This window comes from Synchiropus splendidus, chromosome 19, assembly GCF_027744825.2.
Source record: "Synchiropus splendidus isolate RoL2022-P1 chromosome 19, RoL_Sspl_1.0, whole genome shotgun sequence".
Taxonomy (NCBI): domain Eukaryota; kingdom Metazoa; phylum Chordata; class Actinopteri; order Syngnathiformes; family Callionymidae; genus Synchiropus; species Synchiropus splendidus.
Genome location: NC_071352.1, coordinates 7,496,947 through 7,513,510, shown reverse-complemented (window position 1 = coordinate 7,513,510; position 16,564 = coordinate 7,496,947). Strand labels below are relative to the sequence as shown.

General features: G+C 44.5%; 1 protein-coding gene across 4 annotated transcripts in view; it reads right to left on the bottom strand.

Moving 5' to 3' along the window:
• Nucleotides 1-210: 210 nt before the first annotated feature.
• cyth1a (cytohesin 1a) overlaps nucleotides 211-16,564 on the bottom strand; it is a 33,476-nt gene continuing 17,122 nt past the window's right edge. For 2 of the 4 annotated variants that reach the window (XM_053851247.1, XM_053851248.1), the window contains exons 2-13: nucleotides 13,317-13,399; nucleotides 11,233-11,297; nucleotides 9,937-10,003; nucleotides 9,760-9,878; nucleotides 9,149-9,229; nucleotides 8,950-9,062; nucleotides 6,877-7,025; nucleotides 6,688-6,800; nucleotides 3,706-3,784; nucleotides 3,564-3,632; nucleotides 2,989-3,143; nucleotides 211-1,646 (exon numbers count right to left, since the gene is read on the bottom strand). In XM_053851247.1, the coding sequence (XP_053707222.1) occupies nucleotides 1,568-1,646; nucleotides 2,989-3,143; nucleotides 3,564-3,632; nucleotides 3,706-3,784; nucleotides 6,688-6,800; nucleotides 6,877-7,025; nucleotides 8,950-9,062; nucleotides 9,149-9,229; nucleotides 9,760-9,878; nucleotides 9,937-10,003; nucleotides 11,233-11,297; nucleotides 13,317-13,399 (1,172 nt within the window). In that variant the 3' untranslated portion in view covers nucleotides 211-1,567. The remainder of the gene's footprint in view (nucleotides 1,647-2,988; nucleotides 3,144-3,563; nucleotides 3,633-3,705; nucleotides 3,785-6,687; nucleotides 6,801-6,876; nucleotides 7,026-8,949; nucleotides 9,063-9,148; nucleotides 9,230-9,759; nucleotides 9,879-9,936; nucleotides 10,004-11,232; nucleotides 11,298-13,316; nucleotides 13,400-16,564) is intronic. The other 2 variants (XM_053851245.1, XM_053851246.1) reach the window with 2 other exon arrangements.

Here is a 16,564-nt window from a genome sequence, read left to right as displayed (position 1 = left end):
GCGCCATAGTCAGTTATTAATAAATCATAAATAATAGGGGGCAATTTCCTCATTCCGTACCTGCCTCTGATAAGCATTTATTATGAAGTTAATTTTGTTATTACGACTCATAATAATAAATAATCATAAATAAGATTCGGATGAATAGTTTATCTGATGCCTGAAAGAAAAACAACAATAGCGACAAGTGGTTTGATTCCCCATGATGCATTTCTCAACAGTGCTTCTGAAGTTCCGTGATTGTGTGTTTTCCTCTATTTCAGCGTTTATGCTGACGACACCACGCACTTCCTCGTCCGCGCACACGCACTTTCCAGCAGCGCCGCTCTGGTTGAGGTAAATTAAGGTCACTGCTATCGATTCCTGTTCCAGGCATCATCTGATACACTTCCTCTCCGTAAAGATTTGCATGGTGAATATTAAAGATGGGAAATGTTGACGGCAGGGATCCAGAGAACTATTTTTATTCTCACTCCGCTGCATATTCCCGTCAAAATAAGACACTGAGAAGAGCGTATTCGGGCACCTTTGGAGTCAACGCAACCTGACCAACACCGCCCCCTGCTGACCCAAACACAACACAACTGGGCGGGCGGGCTGACGGATGCATATTTATTTTCGGCTTGGTTAAATGGCAACAATAGAAAACTCCAAAAGAACAAATGAACCACAACAATGGCACGACTAGAAAGAAACAAAAACATACCCACTATACATTAAACTATGTACAACTTTTTCTTTTGATAAATAAACCAACACTGATTGTTTGCCGTCTTTCTCTGGGGAGCGGGAGGAAAACAGGAAATGGGAGTGGGGCCGGCAGACAAGCAGGCACAGTGAAAGATGAAAACTCAAATATGGTTTTCCCAGAAGGGCCCGCGTGTTTTGGTTCAGAACATTTCCGAAAAAGACCCAAAAAAAAAAAAAACGGGAATCCTGAGTTGTTGAGCGGAGGAGGATTTTTTTTTTTAAAAAGCAAAAAGTGCTGTTTCAGCGACTTTTCAGGGAAACGCGGGTCTATAAATAAACTGAAGAAGTGATGCGATTGGTTTACCGTTTCAAAAGGTAACAAACGAGCTAGCCAGCAGCCTTCTGTGGTCACACATGGACATGAAGCAAATGCTCAGGTGAGTTCCTGTGACAGTCTTCTGTTTCGACGTCCAGTCGTCCTGGAATCAGTCCAATCTCCTGAGAGGCAACTTTTTCCACACAAAAGTTTAGGGGGGCGGAGGGGAGAGAGAGCAAATGAACCCCCACCTGAAGTTTCAGATGCACGAAAGATAACCAATAAAAGCTGTAAAAGATTCGGGGTGTTTTTGGTCGGGGCACCACGCTCTGTCAGACCTGCTGAGTCGAAACAATGTGTGCTGAGTTGCAAAATTCAGAGTGTCGGGGAGGGGGACTCCACGCAAAACAAGAGAGAGAAAGTGAGGAAGACATCGAAGGATGTGGTCTGAATCGAAACGCCCCAGCATGCCTCTCTTCGGTTTCCCACACGAGAGTCCGAAAACAGAGCTGAACTGTCTCCTGTAGAGGTCAGACCCGAACCTTGGGTGAGTCCCGGCCCTTAGTGCCTCTTCATGGACGACACCTTCTTCTTCCTCGCCGCCAGCATCTCGTAGAACGGGTCTCTGCTGATGGCCGCCCTGCAGGGACACGAGAGGTCTGGTTAAATGCACCTGGTTTAACTCTCAATCACAACATGAGGATTAATGTCCCACAGAAAAGAGGCTTTTATGAGTGACCACACAGTTGGAACCACCTCACTTCTATCTTGATCTCGGCAGGAGACACAGCTGCGGGACTCAACTTTTAATCAGCAGTTTATCGAGTGACGCATTTTTTAAAACCCAGACCATTGTTGTGTCGCTGTTCAGCAGGAAGTAGCAAGACATAAGCGCACACCTGCGTTTTTTGCGCGCCATCGAGCACAAGCGGCAGGAGGCGCCACACCACGCTTTTTGTTTGAAGTTAAAATATAAATAAAATACAGCGGTACCTCGGTTCTCGACCACAATCCGTTCCAGACGGCCGTTCGAGAAGCAATTTGTTGGAAATCTGAAACGACTTTTCCCATTACAATGAATGGAAAAAGAAATAATGCGTTCCAAGCCTTAAAATAGTCTTTTGTAGGAGTGAATGTAGAGTGTCTGCTGCAGGTGCGCTGTTCCTCTATGTGTGTGGCCGCTGCATGTGGGAGGGGTTGCCGAGTGAGTGACGTCTCTCCAGAAGTGAAGAGGTGCCCGGTGCGTGTCCAGCTCTGAATGTGCGCTTCTGTGCAGTTTGGCTGTGACAAAGTCATAAACCAAGTCACGCTCTGTCCCAGACTCGCCTCATCCCTGTCCCAGCTCCAGCCCACAACAGGACATCAAACCCTGGAGTGTGAGCTCCAGCCTCGGAGGTGTGGAGAACGAGCATCTGTGACACTCTACCACGGTCCAGTGCGGAGACAGGAAAGGTTTTACACCTCAATATGAAGAAAAAACAGTCAGTAAATGTAGCTGACGGGACACTTCTTCATACAGAGGCTGCGTTATACACAATAACAAAGCGCGTTGTGGGTCAGCTGATCAGTCCGCGCACGTTATGTTTTTTCTGGCTTTTTTCAGGGGCGTTGGAGTTCTGGATTTTCGTTCGAAATCCGAAGCAAAAAAACCTCGAAATTTTTGTTTGAAGTCCGGGACATTCGAAAACCGAGGTACCACTGGATTATTATTATTAAGTTTACAATTACAAAAAAAGTTATGATTCACGAAATCTAACTGAGTTTGGATGTGAATTAATGCGCTTTACACTGCAACAATTTAAGCTAAGAAAACAGCTAAAATATTTAGCACAAGCTACCTGTGACCCAGAGGTGGGATTGCATTCCACAAATAAATCCAACTAACCAGAGGGTTTATACCTCATAGATCACAATGAATAGACATTTAAACATGAGCTTGATAAAGTCACAGCGTTCCAGTCAGGAAAGGAGAGGCTCATTACTTGATGCTGTTCATCCACTCGTCCTTCTCTTCAGTGGTGGGAGCAGAGATGCGGTAGAAGGTGTGGTTGCCCTCCACCACTCGTCCGTCAGCCTCTGTCTTGCAGGCTTTGATCACCTGGTCCTTGTTGTCGGGGATGAAGAGCTCAAAGCAGTTCTGCAGCAGAGAAAGACGGGGCTGATCAGAACGGTGGAAACTACCTGGACAACTTCCCAGACACAATTCAAGTGTGTGGAATAGGCAGCAACAGTCCTCTTCACACTTGCCAACAGGATGTGAAAACAGCTTGTTTAGGTATGGCAAAAAAAAAGACTGGGCTTGATAAAGGAGCTGCGATGAGTCTGTGTGCACCTGAGGTCGGCACGCGGAGCAGCAGGAGAGTGTTTCTCCTCACAGCCTCATTTTGCACGGAACAAGCTGCTGGAGAAGCCATTAGCAGATGCTCGCTCAGGGAAAAGGCTCGAAACACTCAGGTGTGAATTACAACTCAAACAGCATCATTTGAGAGTGTATTTTCAGGGGGCCAAGAAAAAATAAATAAATCACAAAACCGCCAGAAGGGGGAGCTGCGCTTACAGGTTTCTTGTCCTCCACCTCTCTGATGCTCAGGTTCTCCAGCGGGATGATGCCCCTGGGCTCTTTGTCCTGTGGATGGAAAGGATAAACTGTAAGCAAAACCACGACACACAGGTCGGCAGAGAAGCGCGGCGGGACCCACCGTGGTGTACTCGAAGTAGTACAGACAGTTGTCGGTGAGGATGAACCATCTCCTCTTCCACGTCTTGACACGCCCCCCTGCAGAGCAAACATCCAGCGGTCAGAGTGACGGGAGAGAGGGGGACAGCGGACGGAGAGACGAGCACCGAAGCACCGGGTCGAGCAACAGACAGGCAGACAGATGTTCAAGCAGACAGACAGGCGATGGCTCAGAGAGAGAGACCCACTGACTCCACCACAGGACGTCTACCTGCTTCCTCTCGCTTTATTGGGAAGATGCAGGGTCTTTCTGAGGAAGGCAGTGGCGGCTGAACCGGCAACCTGCGCTGTCATACTAGCTAGCTCACGGGATTCTACATCTCACACTTGAGGAGCCATCGAAAGGTCAAGGTGTGGAGAAGGTCAAACACTACAGCTTGTTTTACTATTTTACAGTGGACATTTCCTCTCTCAACACTTGGTGGCCACACTCTTGAATAAAGGCCCTTCTCACGGCGTGGATTAGCTCTCCACCCTTTCAGACTCAGCGGGGGCTCTCTGGTTAACTCTGCGCTCGCTGATCTTCCACCGACCTTTGACCCCCTTTTGTCACACAGACTTCCTCCGAGGCGAAACCCGATCGCAGGAGCAGATGGCAGCCTGGGAGCGGAGGGAGGATGGGGTGCCAGCGGCCCTGCAGGGCTCGCAGACTTGGATTTCCCGTGCTCAGCTTTGTTAACTGGGTTTTAAAGAAGCGGCGAGTCCAGTGGCGGGATTCGCTTGTCTAGACGAGGAAATTCCACCACCAGTGTTAATGAACCCAGAAGTTACGAGCAGACAAACACACACACACACACGTGATCATATAGCAGCACTGTCGCTGTATATGATGTAGCCCTTCACATCCCCGGCGCCAGGAGTCGGGTCTACACGATCATCTACAGACGCCATCGGCACGTGCCACACCGCAGGCATGGATGAGAGACCCCGGGCGACACAAGGCAGATCAACACAACACGTGATGCGATGGACGGAGGAGGGAAGTACAACCAGCTCAGGGGTCAAACCTGAGGTCTGAGGGCCATATACGTCACACTGCAGTGAAGAAGCAGCACATCCTGCACTTCCAAACATGTTGCTGAATATTTAACTACGTAAAGCTGTTTTTAAATGATTATTCTGGTCCCCTCAGTGACAAAAACATTGCATGTATTGAATTACAACTGCAAACACTGCGAGACTTAAGCTGGAAATCAAACAGATTGATACATGCGACTGGTCATTCTACCAAACCGCTTTGCGTCAAAAACGTAAAACTGAATTCACAAACTTGGATCAGAACTGTCACAAGTCTTGTGAATTACATTATGTGCTGAATTAGCACAACATTCATTCAAAATTCGACTTTTTTTAAACCAGATTTTTAAATTATGCCTTTGATACTATGCAAAACATATTTAAACATACATTTCTTATAAAAAAAACTTTTATTTATACTCATTTAATTTATACCCATGTTACCACCCTAAAATGAAGGTCCTTTCTTTTCTGTAATTGTAATGTAAAGAGAATAATATGTAGTAATTTGTTAAACATAATTTTAAATAGGAAAGGAAATATAAAAATTAAAAAATATATAATTAAAAAATATAATAATAATAATAATAATAATTTCGTCAAAACCGGAGTGCACTAGGTGAGTCAATATTCAAGTGGAATTGGCAGCGGTCTGGTAGAGTGATGGCTCAGATCAGCTCATGAATCATAGTCACATCAACATTTTGAATTGACTGCCGCTCATCATTGGGCTCACGGCGCCGTCACGCTCCAAACTGGTTAGCAGGCACGAGGAAAAGCAGAAGCACAATGAAAAGCTGCAGTATTCCCTTCCCTTCCGCCGGGGAGCCACACGTTCAGGAGTGGTTTTGGGGTGAGCTCCCCGGATGGAAAGACAGATATAATGCAGCTTCCACAAACAAGAGATCAGAGAGGGTGACCTCCGCAGAGTGTATCGCCGTTTCAAAAGCTTCCCGCAGCAGGCCGGCGTCCCCGGCGACCGCCAGGCCCCCACCCCACCCACAGAGATAAAAGAGGAACGGAAATAAACCACCAGCTTAGAGAGAGACTGAAGACACAAACATCTGAGATGAGTGGATGGAGACAAACAAAAGAAATAAACCTCCAGCTTTAAAAACAAAACAAAAAAAACAAAAGCATGGCAGACCACCGAAAGCACCTGAGAGATGAACTAGCGTTTGGGAAGAGCAAGTGTACATACCTCCTGAGGAAAGACAACAGCCAAAATCATGGGAACAAACAAACAAGGAAGAAAAGAAAACAAAAATAAATCAAATTAAATGATAAGGAATTTCACCACAGACCTGTCATTGAAAAGAGGGAGGCTTTGATGCATTGCGTTTCAGCGTGGCGGCCACAAGAGGGCGCTGGTTGCAAACTGAAAACGCACTACACAACTGTTCCTCCGTTCAGGTGAAAAAAAAAAAAAACTTTCGATTTCCGTGACTCTGTTCTGTCGAGTCACCGGAGAGGGAAGCGGCCGTGAACATTCACCGTCACTCTTCAGGAGGGTGAATCTGCACGACGGCGAGAAATCTCAAGAGGAGAAAAGGGAGAAGGTCCTCGCCACAGGTTGGCGCTTTGTGATACGACCTTTTGACTCTTCATTTTTAAGGTTACAAGTGAGCCTGAAGACACAGCCGCCATTTTACTGAGATGAAGGAAATATGAGGAAGCTTTGAAGCCGTCTTTAGCTTCCACCATTAACACTTGTCTATTAAATTTCATGAAAAATTTAAAAAAAACTATGCTTCAAAGATCCTTTTTTTTTTTTTAAATATTTTCACACCATTAATTCATGTGGCGTTTGATCTGAAGGCCACATTCATAAAACATCAAACAGACGGCGGCCATGACGGTCTTTGATGCAGCACCTATTCACACAGGTTGAATCGATGAAAAAAAAGTGGAAGTCCAGAGTGACGTACCGAGTTTCAGCAGCCAGCCCTCCCTGTCGGGGTTGAAGAAGGTGTGCGTGAGGTCGTTGCCGTCGTCCTCTGGGATTTTGAACGGCTCATTCTTAATGCTGTCGTACAGATTCTGCCCAATTCCAGAAACAAAAGGCTCAATGCGTGAGGAATAAAAGACACAAATCATGATTCAGAAATCCGCTCACCCTGAGCAGGTCCTCGGGCAAGTCTCCTCCGTCGTTGATCCCTCTGTTCATGGAGATGAAGCGCTCCACTGTGGGCTTGTCCTTCACGTTGGGATTGTGCAGGCTGGTGTTGAGCATGATGATGGCGAAGGACAGGATGTAGCAGGTGTCTGTAACCACACAAACGCCTTCATGAGCTAGTTTCACGCATCAAAACCAACTTTAACCAGCATTAAAAAAAAACAACAACCTATTGTCCTGCTGTAGTGTAGTTCACTCTTCACTTGATTTCACCTGTTTTTGTTTGGACTATGGAAGTGCTGATGCCTAAAATGGAGCCCGAAGTTTCTCGCAATTTCTTGCAAGGATTAAAAAAAAAAATTGACATACCTTCCACCCACATTTTAAGAAATCAAAAGTGTAAATTGTCGCAAACTTAGAAAACTAGAGTCAGGCATGTCTGACAACTTGTACAGATTCATGTGCCGACTAAGTGTAAAGAAAAGTCGGGGACTAGTCGACAACAGTGTCGGAGTCTGAAACCTTTCATTGACATAACATCGATACCTGACGGCGCTTTTTAAAAATTATTTGTGTACTTGATGTTGTTCTTGAGCTGAAGGGCAACAAAACTGCAATGATAAAAACTAGGGTACGGCTGTGGTCTTTATAAGTAGATCCCTGTCTGGACGACGGTATTCATTATGACGATTGTTACTGCAGTTGTTTATTGCTTTAGTGTGACCTAATAACAGTAGCCAGTCATCGCTGCTATGAGTTATTTTGACAGAAAATCTCAGCAGATGTAAATGTAAACACATCCGCTACTGTCCTACATTGATACAATGAACTTCTTTCTGTGTCTCGTTTCCCCAAGAACAAACTGTCAGCCATGAAATGAAAAATAAATGTAACATATAGCAGCTGACATATATTAATGAACATCAACAAAGGGAGGACTCGAGATGCTGCAGTGTGGAAGGACACCATCAAGCAGCGTATGATGTAGCAGGTGGCGCACATAAGAAGGCAGCTGCCGTCTCCTGTACCTTTGGATCTTCTGTCTTCGCTGACTAGTCTCTCATCCTGCCTGACCTCACTCTCCTTCCTTCCAAGCGTTTCAACTATTTTCAACTGAAAACTTTCTTTTCACCTCACCCGACCACTATTTGCCGACTAAATAAATGTGCAGTTCTCTCGAGGAGCAGGTGGACTTGATGCAAAAACCACGAGACCGACACACACACACGTACTGCTATCTTTGCGAGGACATTTCATTGACTTTCACGCTTTCCCCAGCCTCTCACCCGAAACCAAACCATCCCCAACAAATGGCTAACCTTAACCAGGACTTCCTCATTTGAATCCGTAAACAGAAGCTTGTGGGGACTGGCCAAGATGTCCTCAGAAAAGCACAAGATCCCCACAAGAACAGCTAAACCAGGTCCACACACACACCCTATGACAGCATGAAAATATCGTCGTGCAGTTGAATTCACGTTACCATTGCGACAAATCTCAAACGCACAGGCTCCTTACATAACAGAAATAGCAAACGTGCTATTAAACTAACTGTATTGTACAATAGCTTCCTTTTTTCCCAAATATCAGGCAGCCTCAGACCGTTTACGACTGAAGTTACGCGTTTAAATATGAATGCAAATGAGGCGGCGGCACTCCGCGGGGACGGCAGAACCAGGAGAAAGGGGGCGCAGCTTCATTAGCCAACAGAGTGGGGCGGACTGAAAAGCTGGATGTGGGCAATTACGTGGGCTTTTCTGGGCTCGCATACTTAAGTGTGTATTTGTGCGCGCGCGGCTGACGAGGCAGCACTTTATCTGGCGCGTTAGAGGTCCCATACATTATTCACATCCATCTGCATTCATGTACAGCGCTGCTGACTGTTTCCAAAAGCCAGACGCACTTCCATAACCCGGCGCAGACTCAGAGTCTGCTAAATAAGGCAGGCGTGGAAAGGAGACGTGCATGAGACTATCAGGCTCAAGTGCAGTGTGGTGCCACACATGAATAAGGTGGAGGTTGTATGACGCATGAGGAAAACTCTCAGATGACACATTAAGGAGAAAGCTTCACCTGTGGACTGGAAAACACCAGGGTTGCATTGACAGTAGCGCTGAGCAAAGGCTTCCATCATGCGATCGATCTTCTGAGCCTCTCCCGGCAGTCGAAAACTCCACAGGAACTGTCTGTTGAAAAAATAAAGTCGACCGAGGTAAAGCAACCTTTCGAGCCATGGGGGGGGTTCAAGAATCTCATCGGAGTCTGGTGGTACCTGAGGGCCTGAACCAGGTTGAGGTCTGTGAATTCATGGAGCTCCACGAATGCATGAAGGACTTCGATGTTGAAATCATCCCTGTTGAAAGGAAGGAAAAATATGAAACTAAACTTCATTTTCTACTCTATATTTTAGCCTTATAATTCAATAGCTTCTTAAGCATTTCAAAAATCATTGACAGGTATAAGTTCAATGGGACAGCAGGTGGCAGTATTGCCCATTCTGCACCACATTTCATTTCCACTGATTTTTTTTAAACAAATAAACACTGACAGCACTGAAGAGTGACATAGTCATTTACTTTGCTGCGCAAGTTCAGACCCACCAGTTTGTTTTCCAACCAATCAGGATCATGACATCATCCCTGACCCGCCTGGCCCTCAGAGTAAATGATCTGCCCTGTGAGATCATGTTTGTGGCTCTAAGGACGTCTCACTGACCGTCCCAGCGCTCCCAGAGGAGCATGCGACCAATCGTGAGGCTAATGGTCCACAGGCCCGCCCAGGACTGAACAATCACAGAGCATCCATCAACAGGCTGAGCTCCATTTGCTGGTCAGACCTCACACACGCCAGGGAAAAAAAAAAAAAAAAAAAAAAAAAAATCACCTTTCTCCCAGATAATCTCCGATGGCTGTCTTGTTCAAGCCTTCGCCTTTGTAGAGGAACTGAGCGATGTCGTCGCTGGTGTTCTTCAGCAGCTCATTCTCGATCATGAACTGGATTCCCTGGAGAAAACACAGTTAAGGGTTGGGATGACAACGTGAAACCAGATCAAAGACTTACCTTTTTAGGGTCCATGTTGAATTTCTTCCGGCCCATGGCCACTTGTTTATTTCTCTGCATATTTTTCCTACAAAGGAAGCGTGAGGAACAGCATTTAATAATGAAAGCATGACACGTATCAATAGAGTTCTGGGTCTAGATCTGGGCTGTGCAATATGAATGATTTGCAATCCACTGCATCAACATGGGATTCCCCTTTTAAAATTTTAAAACAAGATGATTTGCAAAAATTAAAAATTAAAAACAGACCTTAACCTTCTAATCATCATCTTTTCTATTAAAGCAACAATTTCTATATTTTCCAGCACTGTAAAAACCAAACAACATAATATTTTTCACTTCATAAATCCCATATTTCCTAATACAAAATCGCATTTCACCTTTACCATCTTCTCAACTGATTGATTAAAGGCGATAAATAAAAGATAAAAAGAAATAAAATAATGGCTCCATTATGATTTAAAAAAATCATGTATTTAAATTTTAGAAATTCTTTTTTGAACATGCTTTCCAGCTTAAGTTAAACAATTACATTAAACACCAATATTTAAATAATTATATTCTTGTAATATTCTTCTTTCTTCTCACCCTCAAATTCACATATAAAGATTTTCTGATTTTTTTTTTTTTCATTTGTACAACACACTTTGCCACTACTTGGCTCGTTGTGTTCATATTTTCAAATACAAAGGGTATAATAGCTGCACTATTTTAAGCTCTGCTTTATCTATTGTGTAGGACAGCCAGGGTAAAGCAGTATTCAACTGTGGCAATAACACAACAACTTGTTGACTTACAGGCAACTTCCCAAGATATAAAAGGGAAACCAGCCTTCTAAATTTCCGCCCTAACTTAAGGAAGAGTGAGCGAGTTCCCGACTCCAGAGAAACCGCTTTTTGTTTACAGTCATTTACAAAAGGCGGATGTGAAACTGGGATCATAAGAATGTGTCGGTACATTAATGGCTTTGATCAGAGGCAGAGTGCTTTTGGACGAGTCCATGTCTGATGGGATCCCTATCCACTTGAGTAGGCCGAACCGAAAGGCGGCATCCCAGAGGAGCGTGCATTGTCTGCATCAGTCTATACACTCGCTGCATTATTCAATGAGGCCCCGCATCATGGGGGTCTGCCTGATGAAACATTTAAAATGCCTTAAAAGCAATGCCAATCTAGGTGGGGGTGAGGGGTGTCTGGTGCGATGAGACCCTGCCTTGACCTCGAGGACATGAATAATTGACATCCTCGTAAGATAAGTTAATTGTTGTCAAACAAGTCGGAACGGAGTGAGTCTCACCTCTCCTCAGTAGAACCCAGGTTCTCGATCTCACTGGTCACTTCTGCTATCTCATCCTTCAGCCGCTGCGGGGAGAACAAGCCAGTTAGAGGCAGAAATATTAGCTTCAACAAGTCGACAAAACAATAGCTGGAAAGGCGCTCAGACAAGCACGGAGACAGTAGGTCGCAATTGCTAACTCGAGCTTGAACAATGAAGCCAACGACAAGCATGTTTTTCTGATCTCATACTGCCGATGAGTAATACGGTAAACAGCTCCATCAGCCGCGCTCCAGTTTCAATAATGGAGGCCTGTACACGCTGAAAACAATACAGAAGGGCTTCATAATAAAATCAATTGAGACTTCCACGTGGGCATCTCTGAGTCATCCATGACCGCCCAGACTGACGTGTTCAGAACCGCCTCACAGCAACAGCATGACCCGAGTGCTTACACTGCCAAAAACACTGAAAATAAGACATTAAAAATGTAGAGACAGAAATCCACAGGAATTTTACACCACTACTGACGCATAAACCTTATTGATCAGAGGGTTTAACCTCAATATTATTAGTATCAGAATTCAGGACGGGGATTATTTTTTATGCGGGATTTAGTGATTACAGACTCAGAGGCAGATGTGCTCTATTTAGGAAGCAGGAAATACCCCAGAACTTCAAGGGCGGAGTGTGATGTCAGTGCAGTGATCTCACTCTGATTGCTTGGCTCAAAGTTGCCACCAGACTGGGAAGTAAGATCATAAAAGTTCTTCTGAAAGTGAAGGGTCAGCAGCTTCTCAAAACAAAACAAACTTATAAGCGCAGTTATCTCAATCAAAGCATTACTTTTTAATATCTGAGGCAAGTATGGTGACGACGGCATGAGATCTGGTCACTGATCTGGTCAGTGTGGAAATGTTTGAGTGTCAATAATTCCCAAATAATTTATTGAATTCTGTGAATCATACTTTTTCATTTCTATTTTTAATATAAAATTAACTGAGATCATGTTGTGTGTTGCCAATTAATTACTTTTATAATTTTTTTAGATAATTATTTTTCTATTTCTTAGCTTTTTAACAATCATGTTTTATCTAAAATTTCATTGCAGTTTTTTTATATCACAAAAAAATATTTAAACTTCATAAAATGAACAGTTCATCTGCCTCACAAATAATAACTGCATGATTTACATTAATAAATAAAAACTGCATGTTTTTTTTCATTAGAATTTGTTTGACATAATGTGGCCAATAGAACTCCAATTGCCTCCCCCTGGTCTGGAACATTGCCGATGTCTTGCAGGCAGATGGAGACCCACTGTAACCACTGGGCACCCAATTTTACGCTGATTCACTTCAGGCGCGACGACAATGGAAACATCTGTGTTTTCCAGATCTGCGCAATCACAACACATTCCGTGGATTCCTGCCTCCACAGACAAAGGCAGCGCTCAGGCTGAGAGTGGGTGGACGTGGAGGAGGCCATGACATGCAGGCCGAGCGGAGGGTGTGGGATTCAATGAGGAACACGTGAAGCGGCTGGGACTGAAGGGTCAACAGAGGGTGGCTGCAAAAGAGGGGGAGGGGATGGAGGACAAAGCTCATAAAAGATGGGGTGTCAATTCACGCCTCCAGTGTTTGTCTGGACCGGTTAAGGTGCCTACTGGGAATTTGGGAGGTCACCGACTTCCTGTATAAAAGAGCAGTTTGGAACTGAATCTGAGCAACCATTCCACTATAAAAAAAACTCAAATAATATCTTAACTTAAATTCAAAAAACGAATTATGTGGAAGCTCTAAAACCATCAGAACCATTTGTGGAGGAAGCGGGTGCTTTGTAGGAAATACCCCACATTCCACTTGGGGTGAGAACAGGGGATAAAGACTAGGAATACGAGATAGGAGTTCAACGTTTGATTTCATGCTTGAAGGCAGTGGACGCCAGCCAAACATCTGGAACGTGCAGATAGAGAATGAAAAATAAAACATCCCGACTCAGCAGCTTGCTGGGAAAACTTCATATTTTAACAGAAGATTCAAATCTAGCTCAGCGGACTTGAATCACACCGGCAACTTCATCTCAACAAAGTGGGTTGCATCTACCTGAATGTCTTCAAGCAGCTCCTGCTTGCGCCGGCGAATATTCTCCAGCTCCTGTTGCTCCTCTGGAGTGAGATCGTCCGGCACTGAGGGAGAGAAAACAACAGTGGAGAAATGAGCGCACAAGAAATTACCATTGACGACATATTTGCTATTTGTTTTAGATGAAACTGTTTCCTATATTGTAATATTCATAAACAGTGCACGTGCTTGTTGCAATATTTACTCACAGGGAAGTCAAACAGCTCAGGTGTCACTGTATACATGCACACCGGTTATGACACCAGCTGTGAGTACAACCATTCAAAATGGCGGATAAACTAGAATATTATCGACTCAAACTGAGCTGATCTGATCAAACAGGTGGACAGTTCAGTGGAGGACAAACAGATGAATACTGAGTCATCTACAACTGCTGCAGTGAAGTACGGGGCTTTTTCTGCCATATGTCCACTCATAATAGGCACCATGTAAATGTCTTCGGGCTAGTAGTTTGATATATCTCTATATATCTATATATCTACTCCAAGTCTCTTGATTATCGGCAGCTATACATATTTACTAGAACCCAGTCAACTTGCTAAGGCCACGATCAAATTCAGCAACCAACAGTCAAAAGGTCTGGAGCTGGCAGATCATGTCCATCACTCACAAACTCTTTCCCCATTCCCCTGAAGCGCACAAACCCCGTTTTGACCCTTTGTCCTTCCCGCATTACTTCGCCACCACAGTTCAGAGGCTAAAGAGGTCATGCAAGGGCCTGGCTCTCTGGAAAGAATTAGGTATGTGACTATGATTAAAAACAACTGGAGAAGATCAAATTCAAATGTGAACAATAAAACATGTCCATGACAAACATCAGAACGACTGTAAAAATGTAAGACACACAACGGATTCACACGAGGATGGTAGGCTGTTGAGGAGTCATTCAGGAAGTGAACAAACACCTTATTATCACTTAAATATTGGGAATTCTGCGCGGTGCAGCAGGGGTGTCAAGCTGAATCCCATAAGGGACGTGTGAGTGTGGGTTTTTGTTCCATCCAAACAAGCAGTACCTGACTGATGAACTACTATAGTCTTCAACTGTTACTTTACAACTGTTACTAGCACCACACACCTCAACTTTATGGTGACAACAACATTTCTTTACCCAATCTTGCCAGGCCCAGACAGTCGAGAAAATGTTGAATTGATAACTGCTTCATCAATATCAAAGAAGACCAAAAGCGTTTTGTTAGACAAGCAACAAGTATAAGAGGCTTCAGTCACTCCTTGTCGGTGCAATGCCAGGAATGCACTACGTTACAGGAAGTCTGTCACTACCAGTCGTCTGGTGGGTGTTATACCGCATGTGATGTAAGAACCGAGGAGAAAGTTGCCAGAGACAGATAAACAAAAAAGTGTTGATGCCCTGGAAACATAACCACTAACTGACAGAAGTAATGCAAACGAAATTACAGCCACCCACATTCTCACTTCATGAGAAATTCTTTTGGTCGGGAGGTTTTGTTTGGTGGGGGATTACCCTCACATATGCCAAGTCAGATATGCAGATTATAGTCCTTTACATTTGGGTTCGACAATAAAAATAACATAGTAATGCGACAGCCGTTACTGCTTATAACACCAAGCCAAATAAAGGTGAAAATATCTCACCCCACGTTGGTGAAAAACTGGTTTACCACTAAGCATCAATGACCTCATACCTCACTCATTTAAAAATGGAACACTTGGCTCAGTGTTATAATGAAAGCTACGCTAGGAGCTGACCACTTTCCTTTAGGGAAATCAGGGGGAAGTTGTTTTCCCACGATGTTCTGATGCTTATTACCACCAAAGGCAATACCTGAATTAAACTCATGCCACACTAATCTCACAATAACCACAAGCACTGATGCTTCAAACCCCTTTGAACATTAGTCGTGTCTACTCTATTTTTGTTCCGACTGAACAAGCATTCTCAGTGTTGAGAGTTGCTCTTGAGCGAGGGCTGGGTCAGCAGTAAACCCTGAGGAGGTGACATGAAGAGACACAACAAGGATAGCGCTCTCCCGCGGCGGCAGCGAGTCCGCTAATACTCCATGTGATCCTGGCATGAAGGCCGACGTCTCATTTCCACCCAGATCAGTGAAGAAATCTCCTTGGAAAACAAGGAAATTACAAATCGCGGCGCTTGTTGGATCTCTTGGGCGCACCCCTCCACTGAGGTGACCCAATTAAAAAAGTGCCCCTTCTCAAAATTCACATCTCCTAGTATGGCCCTGCTACAACCACTGGATATGGTTAAAAAATTGATCTCAAAGGAAGTTTTAATACACGATTAAATCCTTGCTCTGATGAGCGCCAGGGCCACCACATCTGGAACCGTACCTGGGAGAGCAGAATCATGATGTTGCACAGGTGCAATGGAACGCCTCGATGAATATATTTATACCGCGGGACTGCACATGATCTGCTGACAGAGCAAAATATGCTAAATTATCACAAACCCCAACCCAAGCGTTCCAGCTTGATTACACTCTGTAGAGCAGCAGGAGCTTGCAGGTTCCTCTTGTGATTCAATTTCACTGAGATTATGACCCAAAAAATGTGGAGCTCTTTTATGTTAAACATTTTCTTTGGGTTCTCGCCACATTTGGTTTAAGTTACCAAGCAGAAGTATGGAAAAGTGGAGCCCACTTGATGCTTCTCTGGGGCCCCTTAAAAAGACTATAGAATATTTGTTTTCCGCATGAGATCAAAGTTTTGGAAGGTCTGACTCACGCTAGAACCACAGCCCGGTATTCTGTAAGCCGGGATGCGGCTCTGCCTTGGTCTTATCATTACTCTCACTTGTGAGTCAGGATCCGTACCTGAAGTCACATTAAGGTACATGACCCGGACAGTATTTTGGGAAAGGGTTTCTGGTCAACAGCCGCATTTGAGCGCAGTTTAAACCCTTAACAGGTAAGTAGTCCTTGCCTCACATGCCGCAGTTGTGGCATTTTCTTGGTCTCTTGATAGGATTGGGTACATTCCGATCAAGTTTCAACCATGTTCAAGTCGACATGCCGCTATGCTGTCGTGAATTAGGTGTCTGCCATAATGGAAGTAGGCACCAGCTTTCCATCATTCTATTTAGGCAGTGCGGGTATTGACTACACAACCTTTGAACTGCAGAAGCCCCCACCAGCCTCATGGTCAGCGTTGTCTCCAATCTACGTCAGTCAATGGAACTTTGATCAATATCTCTTAGTCATTTGCCGAAA